This window comes from Nicotiana attenuata, unplaced genomic scaffold (assembly GCF_001879085.1).
Source record: "Nicotiana attenuata strain UT unplaced genomic scaffold, NIATTr2, whole genome shotgun sequence".
Lineage (NCBI taxonomy): Eukaryota > Viridiplantae > Streptophyta > Magnoliopsida > Solanales > Solanaceae > Nicotiana > Nicotiana attenuata.
Window position 1 is genome coordinate 187,944 of NW_017670408.1, and position 22,903 is coordinate 210,846.

General features: G+C 35.7%; 2 protein-coding genes across 2 annotated transcripts; both read right to left on the reverse strand.

Moving 5' to 3' along the window:
- Window positions 1-8,701: 8,701 nt before the first annotated feature.
- Window positions 8,702-9,085, reverse strand: LOC109239003. Its single transcript, XM_019405498.1, has one exon. It carries the CDS (start codon window positions 9,083-9,085, stop codon window positions 8,702-8,704), a length of 384 nt encoding a protein of 127 aa, XP_019261043.1.
- Window positions 9,086-15,293: 6,208 nt separating this feature from the next.
- LOC109239009 (cytochrome b561 and DOMON domain-containing protein At5g47530-like) lies at window positions 15,294-18,614 on the reverse strand. The gene is made up of 3 exons (XM_019405504.1): window positions 17,683-18,614; window positions 16,538-16,792; window positions 15,294-15,836 (listed from the first exon to the last, which is right to left on the reverse strand). Exons 1-3 carry the CDS (start codon window positions 18,313-18,315, stop codon window positions 15,519-15,521), a joined length of 1,206 nt encoding a protein of 401 aa, XP_019261049.1. The 5' UTR covers window positions 18,316-18,614; the 3' UTR covers window positions 15,294-15,518.
- Window positions 18,615-22,903: the final 4,289 nt, after the last annotated feature.

Consider the following 22,903-nt stretch of genomic DNA (forward strand, 5'->3'; position numbering starts at 1 on the left):
CATAAACTATAATAAATTTTTCCTTATAAGATTTTAGTAATTCTTTTATGTAAAGAAAAGTTTTTCTTCTTTGAATAAGTTAACTACTTGGCCATGAAAACTAAAGTTTCAGGTATTAATTTTAGTAGGAATACCTTAAAAAAAAACTTATTAATTGTATTAATTTCTTCATGCCTTAACTCCACTGTAAGTTATTTTAGTATTATAAATAGCTATTTTAAATTAGTCTACGGACATAGATTTCTTCTTTGTTTCAATGTTGAAGAATAAATTGAAATTTTCATGAGTTTTATCTTCATTTTATGAACTTCATTTGGATAATTTTTTTTGTTGTTGTTTTTTTGTTTTATTATTATAAGTATTTTCCTTTGTAAATTAATCGGATGTTTTATATTAAGCTGTTGGGTATATTTCGTTCACATTCTCACCAAAAATAGATTCAAGGGAGAATATAACTAACTGGGTCTAGACACATTGTAAGGCCTATTAATAGATAAATGCGGGTTGCAAATTAATTCAAAACTCGCTATAAAAAAAAGCTATTAGAATAAAAGAATAATTAAGGGAGCGAAATGAGCCATGAATTTATTCAAGACTAGTTGCAATAAGTAATAAAATAATAATAAAGTACACAATTAAATATCTCGAACCTAAAAGAGACAAAATAATTAAAATATTCTAAATACTATATTAGCCCATGTGTTTATACCCGAACCTTGAATTGATATGCTTAAATAATAAAAGCATCATGTACGCATTCCCGCGTCTCGATGCCTTTAAATTTAAAAATAATTATGTTTTAACCATGTGTATATTCTGTACCTTGGTTTAACATCTACCTTCAAAGGAATACCTTGTGTGCATACCGCATCTAGGTCAAAATAATTAATAAAATATAATATTTAATTAAGCGGTAATAAATAAGCCATAATAAATAAAAATACAAGAATAACCAAAAATTGATTTAAGCCTTACATTAGTCAATAAAGCGACCGTGCTAGAACCACGGGACTCGAGGGGTGTCTTACACCTTCCCCTCGGTCAACAGAATTCCTTACTCAGTCTTCTGTTTCGTAGACCAAAAATTAGGAGTCAAATCTTCCTTTTGATAAGGATTCAATAAAAGGAGACTTGGAACACCAAAACTCAATTCCAAGTGGCGACTCTAAATAATAAATAATCCATTTTCGAAACGTCACTTTAATTGGAAAAACTCTTCTAACTTAACCTCGTAATAGGGTTGTGTGGAAAAAAAGAGGTGTTGACAAAAGGTTGACCCCAAAATTGCAAAGCGCCTTGGTAATCGGGTACCCAAATTACTCAATTGGAGAACCACTGTCAATCAACCAACTTATGCTTATCTGATGAACGACATGTTCAAAGACCAGGGAAACATGGTAAATTACTATTTCATAAGTTTCTGAAATTTAATTCTGCATACAATATTTGCTAAGTATAGAGTATTTTGTATATAACATACATGTGAATTAGTACTGTATTTCAAGTTGCATACAACATACAGTTCCATACAGATACATACAATATAATCTACATACAACATACATATGCATACAATATACATCTAAATACAACCTAGATTTTTCATATACAGTACACCATCCATCTGCATACAAACTATAATTTCCATTTGCATATAGCCTACAGTTACACACAATATACATTTCAATACAGTGATCAAAAGTAAATATAGGTTGGATATAACATACAATTTCAATTTTCAGATTGTTTACAACGACATCCAACCAAGCGATGTAGAGCTTGCTGTTATTCAGATTCCTCTGGGAGGCGTTGAGGTAGATAACAGTCCTACCAATACTCATTCAGACAAGCATGCAGATGATTTGGATGATTCAGATGACTTTAGTCCTACACCGCATCTTCAGCCTGAGAAGAAATATGATGCAAGTGTTGGACCTTCGTCATCTCCGCCCCACAAGAAGCGCAAAGAGCAGATTATTGATCACTCAGAGGCAGAGACTAAACCCAAGACTTCTGATGCTCGTATATCTGAAGTCAATCAAAATGTGTTGCATGATAAGAAGCCGGCAGATTCTAAGACAGATGAAGTATCTTCTTTGAGGAATGATCTAAATTCATTCAAAGACTACGTGAGTTTTGTACGCCATTAGTAAACATTACAGTTTTTTTAATTAACATTTGTCGACGCCCCCTTTTTCTCGCGAAATCGGGTTTACGACATTTGGGAGGACAACTCTTTTCCCTTTTGGGGAATTGGGTTTTGGAGTTGGAAGAGTCGCCACCTAATGATTAAGTGCATTAGGACACTAAAAAGGGTTTGAGTTGGAAAATCAGAGTTTGGGTAAGGGCTAGAAATTATCTCGAGGGGAAGGTGTTAGGCACCCCTCAAGATCCACTAGTGTGGTTCCCGGCCATGCTAGAATTGTGACTTTAAAGCAAGTAAGCATACAAGACAAATTTCACATAAGGACCTCGAGTAGATATGTATAATGGTTACTAAGCATGCTGAAATTTTGAATAGGTGATTTCCTAGTTATTTGAAAGAATGTCTAAGTGCAAAAAAAGGGACCAAATAATGAATATAAACAATCAGATATAGAAGTGGGTGAGCAGAAAATTTTATTTAGAAGAAAAGGACAGTGCAAAAATTAAAGGGGAAATTTTAATGACTGAAACAAAATGCAGAATTTTAAAGAACTGAAAATTGTCAATCTAAAATAATTACATAAAGAAAGGGGGGTCCTAGGTTTGTAAAATACATGGATCATCCACACAAAATCGGTAGTCAATCGTACGCATGGTGTTATCGCGTGATCATCATCTCCATGTCTACCCTTCCCACCCCGTTGAGGTATTGAAGCGCGGAATGGTATCGTTACTTATTGCATGCTATTACCCGTCCCGATCCTATCAGTTCCGGAGGCATTGGAACTACTAGTCCTAAAGGGAAGGGAATTGGGGCTTTTCAGAAGTTCAAGAAAGGATAAAAAATCTAGGCGACAATCAAAGCATATAGTCAAATAGGGGGAGACAAACAGCAATTAGGGCTCAGACAGGCCTCCTCACTTAAATGCAAATACATAGCATGACTTCAGATACTGGTTAGGTCTTTAATTAAATTAAGGCGTAGGATAGGCTGATTCATCACATATTTCTCAGATGAGGAGTCCGAATTAGTCTTGACTAGATGTAGTTATCAGAACTGATACAGTTAATCAATTACCTACTGCTTGCCTAGGTGAGATCTGTGATCAGGATATCTAACAATGCAGAAGGCGTACTGATTTTAAGGAGGATTATTGATTTTAGAAACAAACAAAAGTTCTGCAGATGTTAAAACGACTTTACCACTGATTCTAGACTTACTAGCGAGATGGACGATTCAGATATAGTTGGTTTGCTCCTATAGGCATGATCTCTAAGTGTCATTAGTTTTAAAACAGTTATATAAATGCAAGAGTCCTATAGACATGATGTCTAGAATGAGTTGGTTATTATTAAGCCTAAGATTGCTTGCCTAATGGTGTGTATACGCAGAAAACTTAAGGCATGATTTTATATGCAGAACCTATTGGCATGATCCCTAAAATGCGGAAATGCAGAAGTGCAGAAGCGTAGAAAAACTTATAGGCATGTTTTCTAAATGCAGAAGTGCAGAAATTGTGAATGACCTATAGGCAGGTTTCCTACATGCAGAAATGCAGAAATTATAGAAGATCCTATAGGCATGCTTTCTAAGCGCAAAAAATGCAGAATTATAAAAGATCATATAGGCATGCTTTCTACCCTTTACATGCATTCATTCCCCCATCCCTTTTCACTATCGATCCCCAATTGTTATTACAAGGTTATTACAGACCGAATGGATCAAAAAGAAAGTAAAAAAAATTACAGCAGCGGTTACAGCTACATCTAATCAGCCTAATTCAGACTCCAAGTCCAATAATATGAGATAAACCAACTTCCAGGATCAGATTTCCAAAAGACTTTCTCATATTTGGAGTGTGTCAAAGTTCCCAAGAGTCTCAAAGAGACTCCGGGCAGTGCTTACACCCCAAAAACATTTCAGAATCAAGAGCATAGTGCAGTGTAGAGATGCCAGCCCTCAGATGTCCAAGTTCAGAGGGAACTCAGGGTCCCAAAGCAAGGCTCATAAGAGAGGGGCAGAACTTAGAATCTAAGAGTAAGTGTAAGTGCATATGGGGAAGGGAATCAGGGAGAGACACGGCAGGCGGGTGGTCATGCCCAGCAATTGGGATGATGGCACACCCCTGANACAAAAGAAGTAAACATGTCAAATGCTTCATCTTTAGATGTTAAAAACAATGTCCAAGTAAACCTAGAGTAATCATCAACAAGCACCATCACATATCTTTTACCACCTCTACTTAATGTTCTCATTAGACCACAGAGATCCATATGGACCAGTTCCATCGTCCGGTGGTGCTTACCATTTTCTTGCATTTAAAAGAGGATCTTACCTGCTTCCCCCTTGCACAAGCCTCACAAACTTTGTCTTCCTTGAACTTGATGTTAGGCAGCCCTATCACCAGATCCTTGGAGACTAATTTGTTGAGTTGACTCAGACTTGCATGTCCAAGTCTCTTGTGCCAAAGGAGGGGATCATTGTCCAACACACTTAAGCAAGTGAGTTCATTTTCTGAAAGTGTGGAAAGATCTACAATGTAAATATTTGTTTACTCTTTTTCCCTGCAAAACAATCTTGTTAGTGGTAAGATTTATCACAAAACATTTGGTAGAGGTGAATGCTACCAAGTTACCTCTGTCACATAATTGTGATACACTGATTAGACTGTACTTTAGGCCATCTATCAAGTAGACATTCTCAATAGAGTGAGAATCAGTCTTACCTACCTTTCCAACCCCAATGATCTCACCTTTCTTCCCATTTCCAAAGGAGACATTACCTCCTTTGAGGTCCTCAAGTGAAAGGAACTGGTTCTTGCTTCCTGTCATATGCTTTGAACAACCACTATCCATGTATCATATTTGGCTGCTCCCCTTCACTTGGACCCGCAAAAGGAAATCAGGGGTTAGTCTTAGGAACCCAAACTAGTTTGGGTCCCTTTCTGTAGGCAAAAGGGTGAATCAGATTCTTTTTAGCCCAACCTGGCAGCCTATTTTTCCCTTGAACAAATTCTTTATTCTTTTGAATAGCTTTTTCTTTTGCAATACATTCACTTTTATAGTGACCATTTTTACCACAGTGTGTGAAAATTATGTTCTCAGGAAGTGTGAGGTACTTGCTTTTGGGATCTCACTTAGGTGCACGGGTCCCGTAGCCAAGTCCTCTCTTATTGCTACTATGGTGTTCATGTAGCCATGAAAGTGCATTGGACGACCTATTCCATTTACATGTTCTGTCTAGCTCGTGCTTAACCTTGCTTAGATCCTCCTTAAGGACTATTATCTGCTCATCTCTTTTGTACAACTCGTCTTTCATTTTTCCTAGGTTTTATTCTAATGTGAGTTATGTGTGATCAGCTTTCTTTTTACCTGTTCCGAATTTCAGTTTTAGATTTTCAGATCTTAGCTCTAGGACAGTGGTGTTAAGTTCATGAACCTGGTTCTTTAACTCAGCATTTTTACTATCACTTTCACTAGCCCTAAGTTCTAGATTTTTGCACTTAGCTTTCAGAATCACACACTCCTTAGACAGCTGTTCCTTTTCATTGTTTAGATCCTCAGATTCATCAATAAAATCCAGGTGTAACTCAGATAGCCTTTCTTTAGACAAAAATTTAATCTTGTCTTTGAGATGAATTATACTTACCTCAGATTCCTCATCGGATTCTCGAATTGCCATAAGTGCTTGTTCCTCTCCATCTTCATCCTCTGAGTCCTCATCTGAGCTTTCTCCCCAGGTAGCAACCATAGCCTTTGTTGATCCTTTGTTCTTCTTGGGTTGAACATGTTCCTTCTTCCTGTTCCTTCGTTCAGCTCTTTCATTCTTCCATTCAATTTCCCATTGAGGGCAGTTTTTGATGTGGTGATCAGTCTTCCCACACTTGTAACACCCCTCATTGGTTTGTTTTTCAGGAACCTTTGGTTTGTTGTAGCTTCCATTTCTTGAAGGACCCTTTCCTCTCATTAGGTACTTCTTGAAGTCCTTTGTGATCATGGTCATTTCATCCTCCTCTAGATCAGCATCTTCAGTGATTCTGAATGCCAGGCTCCTTTCCTTCTTGGGTGCATCCATCTTCATGGTTTGCCTTCTAAGTTCATAGGCAGTGAGATTTCCAATTAGCTCATCCAACTTAAGAGTGGCAATGTTCTTTGATTCCTGAATAGCAGTGATTTTGCTTTCCCAAGAGACTGGCAGAACCCTTGTTAAAATCTTCTCAAATTTGTCCTCTTCAAGAATAACCCTTCCAAGAGACTTAAGTTCATTTGTTAGTGTGGTGAACCTTGTATACATCTCTTGGATGGTTTCCCCTTCCTTCATGGTGAAATTCTCATATTGAGAATACAGCAGTGTTCCTCTGGACCTCTTCACTTGAGGTGTTCCTTCATGAGCCACTTGCAAAGTGTCCCAGATTTCCTTAGCAGTGGTATAGCTTTGAATTCTATTGTACTCGTCTGGACCAAGTCCACACACAAGCCATTTCTTGGCCTTTGCATTCTTTTCCCACTTCCTCAAGTCCTCAGCATTGCAGTCAGCTCTTGTTTTTGGAACATCTACTCCTTCAGCATTCTTCTTCATGGTAGTAAGGGGACCATCAGTGACAATGTCCCACAGCTGATAGTCTTCTCCGATGATGTGATCTCTCATCCTGTTTTTCCACCAAGAGTAGTACTGCCCATCAAAGAGTGGAGGCATATCAGTGGATTGCCCTTTCCAATTTCTAGGTGGTGCACTCATCTTGATCTGTTCCTAAGGTGTTAGCCTCTTCAAGGATAACCTGCTATGATACCAATTGATGTTTTAAACGTCAATACCACACAAGAGGGGGGGTGATTTGTGTGGTACCCAATTTTCGCTTAACTGGACTATAGAAGGACCTGGTTCTTCTATGTGTTCTAGCTACTACTGTTTGCAGAATAATAAATAAAGAAAATAAAGAACACAGAGATTTTTACGTGGAAAACACCTGGCTCAAAAGGTGAAAAAACCACGACCTACTACTCAGTAGGATTTTCCCAAACTTCCACTAAAATCACTGAGCCAAAATAGCATTTACAAAACTCTTTGTAAACCTAAGGATTAACTCTAATCTTGTTGAAGCAACCAGCCTCTAACTGCTACGACAACTTCAAGTTAACTCTAACTTGAATACTCAAAATACTTATTACAATTGCTTCTAGATAAAGCTGAAAGGTACAATATGAAAACACCTACTACAATTGAACTAGAAATAAATAAAGACACTTGGAACTGGTTCTTCTATCTCGTTCAAGTAGCTTCAGGTTTGCACACTTGAATCACACACGAACTGCTTGCAAAAAGCGTTGCTATTTTGCTCTCAATTCACGTTTAACTTCTGCATTTTTGTGCAACACATGTAATGTGAGAACATCCTGCAATTTACAGAGTTAGTAGATGAAGAAATAACTAGAGTTCTGATGCAACTCTTCCTTGGTGGAAGAGTTGTAGTTGATTTCAACTTCTAACTCCTTCCCTATCTTGGATAGTGTTCTCTTTAAGTAAGGAATCTTTCTCCTTATCAATTATGCAACCTTTTCGATCAGGAGATATTAAATACACCAAGTTAAGCTTATCTTCTTCACGTGCATCCCACATGCTTGAATCTGCCCGTTTTTGTGCATCTGAGGAATGGACCTGGTTCATGTCTGAGTTCCTTTGTCAGTCTTCAAAACTAAACCTTTACTTGGGCCAATAGTAAAGATGGTGTTAGTTTAGCAAATTTTTTTTTAATTTATTGATCGTACCATATACTATCATTTCAAGCATCCAATCGATGTATTGACTATTTTTGTGCTTCTGAATTAATCTGTCCTTCAACCTGTTTTTTTTTTAAGTATGTTTGCAACAGTTTGTATTGATATGTATGCATCATGTTGTATTGATATGTATTCAACTTATTGTATCAGTCAGTATTCAACTTACTGTATTACTCTCTATCAAACTTATTGCATTCATAACAAGTCGACAGGTTGCATTTATATTATAATTTTACCACATTGTATTGATCTGTATTTCAACATGATATATTTATCTATATTCATTAAGTTGTATCTATATGTATTCACCAGAGTATGTTCACATATTTTCAGCAGGTGTATTTAGACCTTCATATTTATATAATGTATTGCATTAATATGTATTCAGTTGTATTTTGAATACGTCTTATGTATATAACTGATTTTATTCATTTGTATTCATTTATATGCATATGTATTCAAGTAAGAAATCTATACGTGCATAACAGATTGTATTAATATGTATTCAAGTGTATTTGAATACATGTATTTAATATTCAGAAATCATATTCAATCTCTGATTTCCTATGATACAATCATATCCTATGTATATAACTGTGTGTAATCATATGTATTCAATGATTGTATTCATCTATATTCAGATATAATAAAGATATAATAGTCGTATTTTAACTACGAATTCAGATTTAATACACCAACTAAGTATATCCAAAATATATGCGAAATGAAACTGGTTCTAATAAAAATCGTTTTGCATTAATACAAGTCAGAATGTGAACTAATTTCTACGTGGAGCATTTCTACAAGTACGCTTATTATGTCCTTCCTGCCCACATATGTTACACGAATGTTGATTTTTCTTCTGCAGCAATCTGATGAACGGCTTATCACACTTCTTCTTTGGTCTTCCCGGAGGTCTTCTCCATTTGGGTGGTAATACAACTTCATCTACTATATGTGCTGGTATATTCCATTTTTTTCGGTCCGGCAAAGGATACACGGGCACCTCATATGTCATTACAACATACTTTGGTTTGTAATAGTCAGAGCAATAATCTTCTGGCATTAGAAACTTGCTCTTCAGGACAACCCAAGCGTGTGGGCACGGTAATTCATCGATTTGGAACCGCCCACAACTGCACGGTGTAATGCCTTCCTTCATCGTTCACCGTATGCAAATATTCAGTCGATGGCACCACCTACATTTAAAACAACAAATCATATATATATCAAAGAAAGACGTATTAAATATGATTTTAATATAGAGTATTAGACTTTTATTTAGCTTAAAGAATCACAATATATATTTGTATTAAAATACAACTGTATTAGGTACAAACATATTTGTACATACAGAATTCAAATACATACACGTATATACAGTTAAATACATTGAATACATTAGAATACATACTATATGAATGCTGGTAGAATATTAGAGAGTAGTCTTGAATGAATATAGGATACAACGTCCATTGCTACCTTGAAATATATACAGTTAAATACCTTGTACCATGGCTACATATAGGAAACAGATACATAAATAAAAGGCAACTTACAGTCATTCGAGTAGACATTGCCTCATTCAAGGTAAGCATCTCCTAGCATTTTTTCCCAAGCGTTATGTATGTCTGTAGAGCTTCTTTCCGATTGCTGCAATTCCAACGTCCAAATATTTTCCTAACTTCTTCGAGGAGGTCGTATATTGGCAATTCCCTTGCTGACACAAGTGCGGCATTGATTGACTCAGCAATATTTGAGGTCATTGTCCATCCCCTGTTGACAGGTGCATACAACCTAGCCACTTTTCATATCCAGCTAACTCCAAGTATTCCTTCACCGTAATATCTACCTTCTCCACCTTCTCCATTAGACTGTCAAATTCAGCCTGTGTGTATGCTTTTGCCATCGAGAAGTATATCTCGCTCAACTTCGAATGACTCTTTTTGAATTTCTTATATATGTTGTTCCAAAGATGCCATATACAAGCAAAATGTGGTACAGTTGGATACACGCTTGATACAGACTTGATGATACTTTCGTTCCTATCTGAAACGATGCACATGCTTTCCCTCTCACCATATGCTTCCTTGAATTGCTCAAAGAACCACGTTCAAGCAGCATCGTTCTCTGAATTAATAACACCATATGCTAGTGGAAGTATATGACCTGTAAATAAAATTGCATACATATTATAAATATGTATTTCAATATTTAATATGCAGTAATATTATAATATTTTATTATAATCAGCATACTCACCTGCTCCATCCAAAGTGTTGGCCGAGACGAAAATCCCAGTGTAATACGATTTTAAGTGGCTTCTATCCACAACCACAATGGGTCTATATTGATCAAACCCCTTTATAAAGGCATACAAGGATATATACACATACTTGAACTCATTTTGTGGGGATTTTACCATTCTAATGTGCGAACCAGGATATGTCATATCTATTATATACAAGTATCCTGGTAATTTATTGTATGAATCAGCCGGTTCACCCCTCAAAAAATTCATTGCCTTTTTTTTAGCCCGCCATGCCAACATGTAACTAACATCCACACCTAAATCTGTTTTTACATCATCAATTATATTCTTTGGGGTGTATTTCCTCTTATGATTTGTAAGCTTGGGCCTAATCATACCACCAATAAGGCTGCTACTTGCCTGACGTTGCTCATACACCTTATCCTTCAACGGACATGTATGCTTATTATTAAACTCTCTGACTTTGAATAATTGTGATTTGTTAATGCTGGAAGCCTTAAACCTCCATTCACAATCTTCTGACATACATAATAATGCATAGCTGCAAAGAATTTTATCATTACACATATGATCAGTATAAATGCTTACAAAAAATACACTCATATACACTTGAATATATTATTGCATTATATATATATATATATATAGAGTAGTATACAACACAAATATATATATATATATATATATATATATATATATATATATATATATATATATATATATATAGAGAGAGAGAGAGAGAGAGAGAGAGAGAGAGAGAGAAATATACAACACAAATATATACACTGTTATACATTTAAACATGTCTGAATACACCTATACTTATAAGCATACATTTTAATACAACTAATACATTTAATAAAAAACAGTTAGAGCCACTTTAATCCACAAGAATACATGTATTACTAATACATAAAAAATAAAAAAAGAACAACAGTGAAGGTCAAGTAACCTTTCACAAATACAGCTAAATACATATACATACAATTTGAAACTACATTCAATTCTTCTGTACTAGCGTAATGCTCCACAACAATACATGTATTATTAATACATAATAAATAAAAAATGCACAACAGTGAAGGTCAAATTAAAATTCACAAATACACCTAAATACACCTACATACGCTTTACAACTCCTACCAGAAATACAATATACAAAAAAAATAATGAATACTTAAGAACACTCAAACCTGATTGCATTAGACCTATCAACTCGGAATTGAAACCTTTCTGATATAGCGTAATGCTCCATCACCTCTTTTAATGTAGCTTTATCCGTATATACTTGTCCAACCATAACCTACCTTTGATTTATTTTTGAAATTATCAAATCCTTGTCCAGTTCGAACACCCCAATTGGTTCGCCTGAATTGAAAACATCAAGGGCAAGGGTATCATCTATATCGAAATTACAGATTTGAACTGCTTCGTCCATTTGGACAATGTCGCATTGAATTAAACTACCTCCGGCTACAGCTTCTTTATCAATTTTTGTTATGCACAAAGGATACATCCCGAATTCTTTGTTCTCTTTTTGCAACTCTACATACACCCTAAAACCCATATCATTGTGTATTTCCATTGGCGTGTAATTTTCTTCTACTTTGTATTGAATTTTAATGTCTTTGAGCTCAAATCTATGTCCAGTTGCTTAGAAATTGACGCAACCACATCATTATACGACGAATACTCCTTTATGAGTATTCCCTCAATCGAAAAATTGACGTAGTTGCTCTCACTGTTCCACTTTCCAGAATGACGCAATAACACTGTTAAACTTGCCATATGCAAATTCGAATTTGAACGTATTTCTGTATATAATTGTATCAATCTCGAGTTTTCTTGGTTGAAATTTGTTTTGTACGGACTGTAACAAAGGAACTGAAAAGAAAGAAGGGAGAATTGAGAATCCACGATTTGCTCTGTTTTTTGATACTTTTGGATGGAAAATCTTTAATGAAGGGAGAAATACAGATTATGGGCGATATAATTGTGTTAGTTGAGTTATATTAGGAGACTATTTGCTAGATTGATTTCCTTTCCGTTTTAAATCAGTTGAAAGGTCCCTTTTTTAAGGAATATACGTTACTGTATTCAATGATACAGCTCTTGAATACAGTTGAATACAACAACTGATTAGCTGGACTTCCATTATTCACACCTATTTTTTCTATTGTATTCATGAATACAGTAGTCTAAATACATCAAATACATCTTATAAAAACGTAAAACGTATCTACAGGCCGTAATATAGCAAATGGTATCTATAGATAGCTAATTACCACTAAAATATAGTGCTTTATGAAAATTTCCCTAGATTTTATGTAAGTCTATTTGATTGGATTTGAATGAATACCTTAATTATATTAGCATATAATATTTAATTAAAATAGTATATCTTAAATTTAGGAATATAATTCGAACTCTTACGGATTTAAATCTAATAAAATCTAGATACCTAAACTAGCTTCTTCCTTGAAGTGAAGTTATGATATTAGTTGGTCCTCGTTCTCCCATCCATAAGTTCTCTAAAGCATTTGCTTATTTACCTTTACGAGAAATTTTCAGAAACCACTATAGTTTAGTGGCTATTAATTTCTTATAGCTATCATATGCATATTTACTTCCTATGTTGCTACCAGACTGTATTCGTTGTATTTGCACTACTGTATTTATGAATACAGTCGTGGAATTTGCCTAATAAGTAGGGAGTCCAGTTGTTTAATAATGGAAAGATGATCAATTAGCGTGAATCACTCCTAATTTAACTCAACAAAATCAATTCTATAGAATTTTGATGCTACTTCGCTGTATTTCATGTATTCGCGCGACTATTTTATAAATACAGTGAGATAATCCGCCTAAAAAACAAGGATTACAGCTGATTAATTTTGTATTTCATGTATTCGCGCGACTGTATTGATAAATATAGTAAGGTAATCCGCCTAAAAAACAAAGATTACAACTGTTTAATTATGTACTATGTATTCGCGCAAATGTATTTATAAATATAGTGAGGTAATCCGCCAAAAAAATAGTGACAGGTGTTTAATAACGGAAAGCGTAATATTAAATTGTATTCAATTTTCACTATATTGAATTCAGTTATATTCAAACAACAAAAATTAAGAAATATGGTGTATATCGTTCTATTCGGTCCGACTGTATACATTGTATTTAATTTACCGTATTCAATTCAACTATAATCAAATAATAAAAAATCAAAAAAACGGTGATATTCGGTTGTATTAAAAAAATACTGAACTTCGGAATACATAAATACATGCGAAAAAATAATGTATTTATACAAAAATATAATGTATTTGAGTGTATTTGTACATAATACAATGTATTTGTATTAATATATGTAACTCAATAGTAAAGAAGAGAAGAAAGTTTGCCGCAAATAGCATTTCTCGGCCAAGCAAAATACTGTATTCATTGTATTAAAACTAAAAATGGAGATGAACAAAAAGGCGACCCTCAAATTTCTCCGGCGATTCTGCTTTAGATTTCCAAAAGCTCAATCCGTACCCATGGCCAGATCTGTTCACCTACTCCCTCTTCGCTTCAGATCTATTCTCTTCGCTTTAGAAAGTCCATCATCGCCACCAAAAATGGTTGCTACGACGGCTGCCTTGGTGGAAAAGGGAGAGAGGTTTGAGGGAGAAGAGAGAGGATTGAGAATCTTGTTGATAGAGAGAGAAGGAAGAGAGAGAGAGAGAGAAAGAACATAACTGGCGTATTTCATGCCTCAATGGTAAGGTATAAAATAAATACATATTTTGCTATAAAATAAAAAAAGTAGTTATAAGCAATAATATTTTGAAATTATTTTAATTTATAATAAATAAGGTGTAATAGTTTATTATAGGAGGTAAAATTTCCTTTACCTTACCGTACCTCCGCAGAATGGGAAGTGAACCTTATAATTTTTTGGTGCTTTGTAAAGGACTAATATCACAAATATTGGTAGATAGATCACCTAAATATTGAAAAAGCCCTTGTAATTGTTACAGATCAGAAACCAACCTAAAATAGGTTTTGGCTGTTTCCCCAACTTTGAAAATCAAATCCAGAAACCAAACACTAGAACCTTTGTGTTAACTTTTGTGAAAACTACCTTTGTCTATTTTGTTAATTCCGGAAAATATTTTCGTTTGCTTATTTAAAACTAAAATCTTTTTTTTATTCACTAAACAAGCAATAATATTAAAGAGCCCCATGTTCTTCCACTTGTTCTTGAAACAGCCTTATCAAGTTTGCCACTTGTTGTACCAATTTTGAATTGATTGCTGCTTCAGTTTCGTGCCAGTATATGCCCACTTGGCGCGCCATTTGATTTCCTTTTCTAATGGAGTAATTTGATTGAAACAAATACTATATACTACTTGTTGGTCATTTTATACGGTGTTATTTGATTGGATATAAATTTATCAAAGAAAGACTTGGCCGCATGTTAAAAGGGGACAAATTAAAAATTAGTCAGATTACAAGTGATCATTCAAAAGTAATCGAAATTTAGCCACTTTTCATGTAAAGATAAATTTGAACGGAAACACTGTTCAAAATTCGAAAAATACTCCAGCATAATATACTGGAGTTCCAGTATACTCCAGCATAATATACTAGAGTTCCAATATACTCCAGCATATTATACTGAAGTTCCAGTATAATATACCGGTGCAGCATATTATGCTGGAAGTTCATACACAGGTGGTCCAATCTCCAGTATATTATGCTAGAACTTTCCGCGTGTTGGAGTTCCAGCATAGGTGCACCGATCTCCATTATATTATGCTGGAACTTTCCGTGTTGCAGCAAAATAGTGATTATTTTTTGCGATGACTTTGCAAACGCTGGCTATTTTTGAATGACCCGTCCAAAAACTGGCTAGCCCGTGCTATTTTTATGTTAAAAGTACCTTTAAAATTTGCAAGTTTAAACATGTCATGATATTTTTATAATTATAAGCCTATCATTACATCAAAGGACAAATAAGTTAAAAAGTTTTCGAATATGTGAAGGCATTGTTTTATAAATAACATAAAAAAGAAAAAGTGACAAACAAAATAAAATTGAGACAATACCTACGTACTGATAAAGTAAACCAGAAAGAGGTGGTATTTCAACACGTATGTATTACACAAGAATAAATTACAACCATAGAGAATCTAAATCTAGCAACCAAAAGTACAATCGAAAACAAAAATATGATGCTAAACATAATAAACTAATAATAATCTCAACTAAAACATACAAAACATGCCTCTTATCTATTAAGAAGGGGGAAAAAAAATTATTATAAAACATTTTTATTTTACACCTCCCTGTTTGCATATGCATTAACACCATTTGCCCCATTCCCATTGGGATACTTATCAGAAACTGAAGTCTTTTTCCTTTTAATGACAATGAACCAAGTAAAGGCTTCCAACATAACTGCAATTGCACCCAAGGCTATGATCACCCCAATGTAAGCCCTCTTCCAATTTTTCTGTCCATTTAAGGCATCAAATCCCTCAAATACATTGATGATGCTAAGAATGATCACTGTGTATCCAATAGTATGGTGGTAGATGTTCCAGTAGAGTCTGTACTTGTGCTCTGGCTTTGGCCTCAATAGCAAGGCAAAAACCTATCATATAAAACAGCAATTAAAACTTGGTATTTGTATGTTAATCAAGTAAAAATAGCTTATTTAAGCGTATTCTCCGGTACATGTTGTTGTTACATTGAAGCCATATGTAAGTTTTTGTTTTTTATTAATAGCGGAGAAATTAGCAAGGGTTAATGGCACATTAACTTGTGACGTACGCTTAATTTACACGTTATGTGCTGCCCTTTTACCACTAGACTAAAGCTTGGGGCCATAAAGACTATAGTAATTATTTTCCCTGTCCCAAAATGGTTGCCACTTTTCAGTTTCTGAGAGTTAAACAAGTAATATTTGAGTAAGATTTTTAAAGTTGTTCATTCATTATTTTGACATGGAAAATATTGGAACTTGTAACTAATACTTCTTGTGTAGTTTATGAATATCTGAATTTTAATCTCAAATACAGAATGGTCTATTTAATTTCATTGCGAAAGGTGGTCCAATTGATCTTGTTAAACAAAAGGGAAGCCCGGTGCACTAAGCTCCCGCTATGCGCAGGGTCCGGGGAAGGGTCGGACTACAAGGGTCTATTGTACGCAGCCTTACCCTGCATTTCTGCAAGAGGCTGTTTCCACGGCTCGAACCGTGACATCCTGGTCACATGACAACAACTTTACCAGTTACGCCAAGGCTCCCCTTCAAGATAAATAGAAACAAAGAATAGTGCAAAATTGACCTACCTGAAGAGTTCCAAGGCAGAAGAGAGTAATGCCAATGTTCCTGTGAGTATTGAATTTAATTCCAACAGAATCACTGCCAAGCTTGAGACCAGTGCCCCATCCAGCAACCCCAACAGCATAAGCAGAGGTTTGACAAGCAACATGTAGGTAAAACCAAGCTGGATTTGCTGACTTGAACACTTTCAAATACCTTGCAAATACAGCACCCATTGGCATCATAACTCCCCAACTAATTGCATTCAGCACTCCATGTGTCTGTCAAAATTTTCAAGATATTCATCAGAAGAGGACATATTTTCTCCACCTATAAGAGCTCAAATTGTGACATGTCCATGCTTATTACGTTTAAATGCAGATAAACAATAGCCATTTAGATATTAAGAAAATAACCAGTCTAAATTATTCGGTATTCAGATTTAGTGACATCATTTTAATATTCTATATTCAGATTTAAAAATCTTAATCTTCATAAAAATAAATGGGGTGAACTATTGTTTGTGACTCGAACTTTATGCACATGTTAAAATATTTTGAAACAAACTATGTTTTTAGAATCGTTGTATATCACATACTCAGCAACAATTATGCTTTAAATCCAAGCAAGTTGGAGTTAGTTATATAATCAGCACCATCCCTCTATGTTGTTCAATTTAAATCCGTCTCAATCCAATATTATAAAAGTATTGAAATTAGTTACTCTAATACTAAAAGTTCTCTCCATTTTCTATTAGCATATAAAAAATTTTACAAGAGCAAAAAAGCTCCTAATAAACATTACAACTACGGGAAGTCACAAAATTAAAATCTTGAATCTACCTATGACAAATATTTTCATTTAAATTAAGTGGGCGTTTGGACATAAGAATTGTAATATTTCAAAAGAAAAAAAAGTGAAAAAAAATTTCAAGCGAAAATGGTATTTGAAAATTAGAGTTGTGTTTGGACATGAATATAATTTTGGGTTGTTTTTGAATTTTTGTAAGTGTTTTGAGTGAAAATTTTAAAAAACAGTTTCAAAATGTATCTTGAAGCGAAAATTAAAAATTTTAGGACCAAATGTTATTTCGAAAAAAAGTAAAAAATTTCGGAAAAAAATAAAAAATCTCTTATGTCCAAACGGGGTCAAGGAAGGATTTAGAACTCACATTTCTTCGGCGTTGTCTAGAGCTGGCTGAGTCACCAGCAGCAGCGGCAGAGGTCTGTCCACTGGCAAAATCAATAGTTCCAAAACTCCTCACGTTATCACCACTCTGACGATGAATTTGCAAACTCTGACCAGAAACTGGACCATTTTGCCAAACCTGATTAAAACTAGTACTACTCCCACTAGGAAGTTCCAAAGTTGCAAATATAACCATCTCATTATTTATAAACTCTGCTGCAATTCTAGGCACCCTAAAGCTCAAGGGACCTTCTCTCAGCTCTGTGTTGTAGCTAGTAGGGGAAATAGGTGAAGTGTAGGCATGAATTTGTCCGCTTGAATTTCTAAAAGCAACCAAACATTGAGCTCCTAACATACGTGATCCTCCAATATTTAACGCCCAAGCAACCCAATCAGAATCTGTGACACCACCATGTCTATAAGCAAGATCTACTGTGTGGTTAGCTGAGTGGTAAGTCCAGTGAAGGAAAGAGTTGAGTACAGGGAGAGGGTTGCAAGTGGAAAAAATATTGTTGTTGCTGAATCGATGACTTGAACAGTTTTGAGCATAAGTAGAAGTGAAGAGAGTTAACAAGATTGATGAAAACACCAAACTTGTTAAGACCTTATTATCCATTTTTCTGAAGGGAAAAATAAAACAAGATTTGCTTTTTCTTCTTCTGCAGCAACCAAAAAAGATGAAAAAACAAAAAGTTCAAGGATTTGGGTATGTCCCAGATGGTTCAAGAATTGGGTTTTAAGGGAATCTAGTTTCTTGAATCAAGAAACTGAACTACTTGATTAAGAAAATGGGGAAGGTTGAATAGAACTTTATAGACTAGAAGATAGGTGGTGGAGAGTTGGGTTAGTTGACTGTTTCCTATTTGAGAAATTTGGTTACATTTATGTTTGAAACCAAAAGTCTAAATGGAAAGAAAGAAAGTTCAAATGGAAGCAGCCAGGAAGGTCTTTGAAATACTTCTACTTTTGTATTTAATAATAATTCAAAGATTTATGACTAATCTTTGGTGCTCCAACAACTACCTTGCTTTCACACCTGGAAAGTCATGAATTATTATTTTAAAAATTGGACTTTAAAAGCATTACATATTTCTACTAACAGTTTGGTCATAGAAGAGGTGCTTTTGGTTTGTGTCAACTTGTACAAAAAGAATAGTTCATTCATCTTGCGAGAGTGGATTTTGTGCCAAATATCTAAACAGAATCAGTACATTCACAAAGACCAGATATTAGTAGCCTTTCGTATTTTTGTGTATTAACAAAAATATGTCAATAATTAATACTTTGTTTGTCACGTGTGCTTTTAAATTCGAATTAAACTCAGTTTTTCTTACTCACTCCGTCACATATTATGTGTCGTGTTTCTTTTTTGCACGCCCCTTAAGAAATATTAATTAGGAAAGGGATTGGACTATTCTATCATTATTTATGTATTAAAATATAATCTATGTTCATTGAATATTTATTCTATTTTTGTGTTATCTCCATCTTCAAGGACAATTATTACTAAGGAGAAAAAAAGAAAAAAATAATCAATTTTGTCTTGAACTTCTAAAATAACAAATAATTTGAGACAACTATTTTTAGTAACCACGACAGTTAATATGAAACGGAGAGAGTACTCTTTCTCCTTTTGTTCTTTTTTTCTAGAAACTAGAAATATTCAAATCACCATTCACCTCCACAATGTGCATAAATGTTTCTATTATTTCCTAATCTATGCATACATCCTATGGCCCGTACAATACTTTTGCGTATTTATATCTAATTAAATAGATTAATATTTAATACTAGTGGACAATTGACCGGTGGTGGACCAGTGATCTTTTCTTTGAGCTTTTCTTTGGAAGCACCCCAAACACACGCTAAAGATAAGAATGTCTTTATTATTCTCTTTTCCCTCGCTTAATGGACCCTCCAACCAGCTTGCGAATGGACCAAAAAATAATACGTAGTATTTCTTTTTATGAATAGGGAGAGACATTAATTAGTTGTTATAATAAAACTTACACTAGACAATAATATCAATTAATGAGAAATAAACTAAGTAACACTTAATAACTGAAAATATTGGTTACAATCTACTGAGTACTAAGAGTCAATAATGAGCAAAAACCTACACATTATTTACTCGTAAAACGGTATAGTTAAATTTATGAGTGGTTTCTAGACAAGTGAACTAATTTGATCCTGAAAATAACAAAATAAGTAAAGAATTAAACAATACTTAGCCTTAAAATGTAGATGAAACAGCAGAGATGACAGTTCCGGTAACAAGGTTTCCGGGCACAGCAATGTTGAAATCAAAAAGTAAGAAAGTAAAATTGTATTAAGCTTTGTATAGAATGTAGTGTTAGCTTTCCAGCAAATTTTTGTCATTTACAATGATAACTAGGCTCACTATTTATAGCTGTGTCTAAGGAAGAAGGTCTTAGGATCGTGCCCTCATTTAATGTCAATTATGATGGTCATTGATGAAGATGTAACGGTGAACATAAATGCCAAATTCTCTGTAACGGGTCGTCGTCCTTAATGCTGCAGAATATTCTTTATCAAATGCTACCGGGCGCAGAGCATTTAATACACCTTTATGAACGTTATCCCTTCAGGTGACAAGTGGAATAGCTGCGTTCGGTCTTCGATTATCCCTATCTTGGGTTCCACGTGTCTTTCCTTTAGATGACCACGTGTCATATCATATTTTATCCTATACAGATAGTTCCTCTGCTTTCCGGTGACATAACTTTTATGTCAACGGAAAGTTGGTAGAAACACCCTTTTGGCGGGAATTACTACAACTCCCTCTGAAGTCTTATGACGGTTGATTAGACGCACGTCTCTCCGCATTTAATACCCCGAACACGCGACATCCCATGATTCAACACAGCTTTTACCGATTATCGAGGTAATCATGGCCATGAATTTAGCCCCCAAAATTTTACTTTTACGCATCACCCTTCTCCTATGCACTTCACAATTTGTCGAGCTTCTGACTTGCATCTTTGTTCTCTACCTTTTCTCTAATTCTCCTCAAACAAACCAAAAAAAAAAACCTTTTCCTTCTTCTATTCACTGGCTTCTTCTTCAAAGTGCGCTGGTTCTTCAAAGAGGAAGAACAAAGTCGAAGACTCTACTCCTCCAACGGTGGGTTCCATCATCCCCAGAAGTCTTAACACCACAAAAGACTTCGAAGATAAAATCCCTACTGCTAACCCTTGTATGTGGGCTTTCAGTAGGTATCCTTCTTCCATCCATCCTTCTAGTATTCATAACATTAAGGAAGATATCTGTTGCCATGAGTTAGATATTATTGATCCTGGTCTATCGGAGCGAGTGACCCTTCCCAATGAGGGTTTCACATATTTTTATACATATCCTTTTACTTTGGGTGCGTTTTTTTTTAGTGGAGAGCTAGATTCCATGATTGCGGAGTTTTGCCTCCGCTACCAAATATGTTTGGCACAAGTAAGTCCTTCTGTGTGGAGGACGGTTGCCAACCTCTAGCGCTTGTTCCAGGAGACTGGAGAAGAGCTAACCTTAGCTCATATGATGAATCTCTACTCTCCAAAGATTTTCTGTAGGGGAATGATAAACCTCTGCAAACATGGCCAACATGCTCTGTTGACCAGTATGGATGATGATAACGATCGTAGGTGGATGGAACGATTCGTTGCAGTTGCCAGCGATAATCATTTCGACAACAGCTTCATCCTTTCTAGTTTTTTGGAACCGCACTCGTAAGATTTTCCATTTAATATTTCCCTTTACTAAATATTCCTTTGTGGCGATATTGACTCTTCATCCCGTCACATGTTTCAGCAACTCGATAGGTCCCACCGGTGGTGGAAGGCTTGGACCGGTGGGTTTAGAAGATCTTGGATGTTACGACGCCCGAAACTCATTTGTGGAAAGTACTATCCCTTAAATATGGGTGGAAGGCCAAAAATCATGGTAATTTAAACTTACTTTGTTTCTTTTTTTTTATGTGAAAAACTTGGTTGAACCCTTCTGACTTGTTCATGAAATCAGGTCTACCCGCGGGCTCAGTTGTTGTCCCCAAGGAGGACGTCTTGGCTTATCCTACTAATGCGGCGAGGCTGCTTCAGGAGGCACTTACTCGAACAGGTATCCCCAGGCCTGCTTCGGGAACAAATGTTTCACCACGGGGTCCTCTGCCGGAGAACAAGCAACCAAAAAGAAGGTGTTCTTCAGTGGTCGGGGAAAAGAATAAGAAGACGAAGGCTATTTCCCCTGAGTAGTCATCTCCGAAAGTTGTGATTACTAGCCCTTCTCCCGGGCCGGTCATAGACACTATGGTGGTCGACGATGATGGAGAAGCCAATGATGATGGGGCTTCTCTACACAGAAGGCGATGTTCATCATCAACTCAATATAATGCTCAGTCTATTGAGTTAGTTACACCAACCGAGGGTGACGGCTCGACGCTCTGGGGGAGTTTGATTTGGTAGAAAATGCCAACTCCCGTTATCGGGTCCCAACTGATGTGCCCGGTACTGCGGGGATGAGTACTGAATCCCTGCCGTCTTTGGTTGGAAAGCATCCAACAACCAGCACCGCATTTGATGCAATTGCTTCTCACTTTTCAACTCCCACAGCTTCATTTCCATCTTCACCAACACCAGCAATTGCTACATCATTCCCATCTCCATCCACTCTTCCACCAGCAATTGCTGCATCATCTCTATCAGCCGCATCTGATCACAAAGGAGATGTTCCTCCTCCCCAATCCTTAGTTCATGGGAACTTGGGGAAAAATTGTGCTGCTCCTTCTGAAGATCCCCATCGGAGGAGGAATATTACAATTTCGGTGCAACCTACTTTCCCGGCCGGTGGATCTTGCTAATTATTTGAAGTCAAAGGCTTCATAGAAAGATTGGGAAAAGGTTAGAGCACTCTTGGGAGAGTTCCTGTTGAATAATGCCATGCACAATGTCACAGCAATATTCTCCTTTCTTCCTTTGTTATTTCTTCTATTTTTATATGAACGTATTCTTAGTTTCATCTTTCTTGTTTTTTAGGCTAATTTTCTTGCTTCTGAGGGCCTTCAAAGGTTGATTCGTGATAAAGAAGAACTTACTTCCACTCGAGATCAGCTTTTGGCAGAGCGAAAGCAAATATCGCTCATCTCTTGGAATTGGAAGCCAAAGCTGCTGAGGCTGTTGCTTTGGAGGCTCATTTGCAGT